Source organism: Brassica oleracea, chromosome C4 (genome assembly GCF_000695525.1).
Source record: "Brassica oleracea var. oleracea cultivar TO1000 chromosome C4, BOL, whole genome shotgun sequence".
Taxonomy (NCBI): Eukaryota; Viridiplantae; Streptophyta; class Magnoliopsida; order Brassicales; family Brassicaceae; genus Brassica; species Brassica oleracea.
Window position 1 is genome coordinate 9,180,340 of NC_027751.1, and position 2,224 is coordinate 9,182,563.

The window sequence follows — 2,224 nt, forward strand, 5'->3', positions numbered from 1 at the left end:
TCCGTATGGGGAAAGAAAGCAAAAGAAAATAAAAAACTAAACTATTTTGTGTATAAAGTCTGGTCAAAGATTAACTTTAAATTATTTTGACTAAAATTATAGATTTTTTTACGTTTACGATAGCATTTAAGATGTCAAATTGATTCAATTTATAAAGGAATTTATTACATTGATTCCGGTAATATTTCTGGGTCATTATTACTCTAACAAGAATCAGTAAAGGAATTTCTAAAAAGATACGATACGATACGATACGAAAATTAAAGTTGACATGCTTCTAAGAATGTAATTTCATTTTGAATAACCGCTAATTGATTCCACATTTAATACTTCGTAACGTTTCAAGATATTAGACTGACCTTCACCGATCACCAGTCAGTGATAATATGTGTATATAAATTATAGAGTGTTTTCAATTTTGAGACACAAAACAAATAAAATGTCAGCTAGAATTAGGATGGTGCTTTTTGTGAATCTGTTATCTCTTCTGTTTTCAACAGCTATACTTCATTCCAATCAAAGTACACTGCCTCTCAGATCATTCAAGGTTAGCTTAAAACACAACTCTGAGATCCACCGTTTCTTCTATTATTTAGAATGTCATGTAACATATAACCCCTTTCTTTTTTTTTTGTCCTTGACAGATAAGTGAAAACGTAACATATGATTGCATAGATATTTACAAGCAACCAGGGCTCGAGCATCCTTTTCTAAAAACCCACAAAATTCAGGTGCATCGCCTCAGAATTCCATCTGCTGCGTTTTTTACTTGTATTAGTATGATAAATATTGATTATACAATTTTTATTTGAAAAGTTGAAATCATCAATTTCAAGACATGAGTTAAAGATGCAAACTGGCAAAAATGAAACATCTGACAAAAGGAAAATAGTATGTCCAAATGGAACTGTTCCTATATTGAGAAATACAAAAGAATATGTCACAAATTCGCAAGTGTTTGCTGAGGAACATTTTCATCCGTTATCAGCCGATAGCCCTGGAACGCATGTAAGCACTCATCTCAATTTTCTTAATACGATAGATTTAATATTTTTATGTAAATATATAATATATCTAGTATTAAATCATTAATGTTTGTGTTGCAAAAAAAAAATCATTAATGTTTTGCCCAAAAAGAGTTACTAATAATGTAACATGCTTTTGATAGATTGCTGGAGTAAGATCATCCATTGGCCCATTTCGGGGTGTACAAGCTTGGTTTAGTGCAAATGCGCTAAACGTGGGAAAGGATCAAGTCTCGTATGGTCAAATATATATAGGCAGTGGATCAGGAAACCAAGTCAATTATATCTCAGCGGGTTGGATTGTAGGTTTTATATTTTATAAGTACATTCCTTAATCCATTTGTTATGTAAATACAGTATTACAATTCCTTGTTGATAGATAAATCCAGGTCTATATGGCGACCAACGTGTTTGGGCATTTGGATTTTGGAAGGTATGTGGCTACAAACAAATTAGTGTTTGATGAAACCATTGATCAAATAGTAACAAGTATAGTATTAAATATTATTTAAAAGGGTAAGGATGGGAAAGGATGTTACAATACCGCATGTTCAGGGTTTGTTCAAGTATCAAAGGTGATTCCAATTGTCAGGCCCATTGATCTTAAGCCAGGGGTCCCTGGCTGGTTTCGATATTTCATTCATCAGGTTAATATTTATAATCAGTTTTATAAGAAAATTAGTGATTGATATATTTGACTATGAATCTCTAGACCCGTACATTTTTTTAACTGATATATGAATTTGTCTTGTCTCTTAATATTCGAAAAGGATATAAATACAGGAAACTGGTGGATGACACAACTTATGCAAAATATACCTGATGAAGATATTGGTTACTGGCCAAAAGAATTATTTAACCTTTTAGAAAATGGTGCAAATATGGTTGGAGTTGGTGGTGTGGTTCAGGCTTCACATTCTGGTTCAAGCCCTCCCATGGGTAATGGTAATTTTCCAAATGGAGGCCGTCTAGATTCAGGACTTTTTTCAAATATTGAAGTCTTGAATTCCAACTATGAGCAGCGTAAAATGAATTCTTTTCCTGTAGAGAATTTGTTAGATAGTGAGAAATGTTATGGGTTAAGAATTGGTAAGGTAAAACCATTCCATCGTAATCATCTAGGTTTTTTTTTCAATTATGGTGGTCCGGGAGGGAATTCATGTGGAGTATGACATTTGCCAACATATGTACTCTTTAAA

The 2,224-nt window shown here is 32.6% G+C and overlaps 1 protein-coding gene across 1 annotated transcript; it reads left to right on the forward strand.

Annotated features, from left to right (window-relative positions):
• The first annotated feature begins 431 nt into the window (after positions 1-431).
• LOC106341151 lies at positions 432-2,224 on the forward strand. Its single transcript, XM_013779971.1, has 7 exons — positions 432-547; positions 645-731; positions 817-1,008; positions 1,169-1,327; positions 1,405-1,458; positions 1,541-1,672; positions 1,796-2,224. The coding sequence occupies exons 1-7, from the start codon at positions 440-442 to the stop codon at positions 2,195-2,197; spliced, it is 1,134 nt and encodes a 377-aa protein (XP_013635425.1). The 5' UTR covers positions 432-439; the 3' UTR covers positions 2,198-2,224.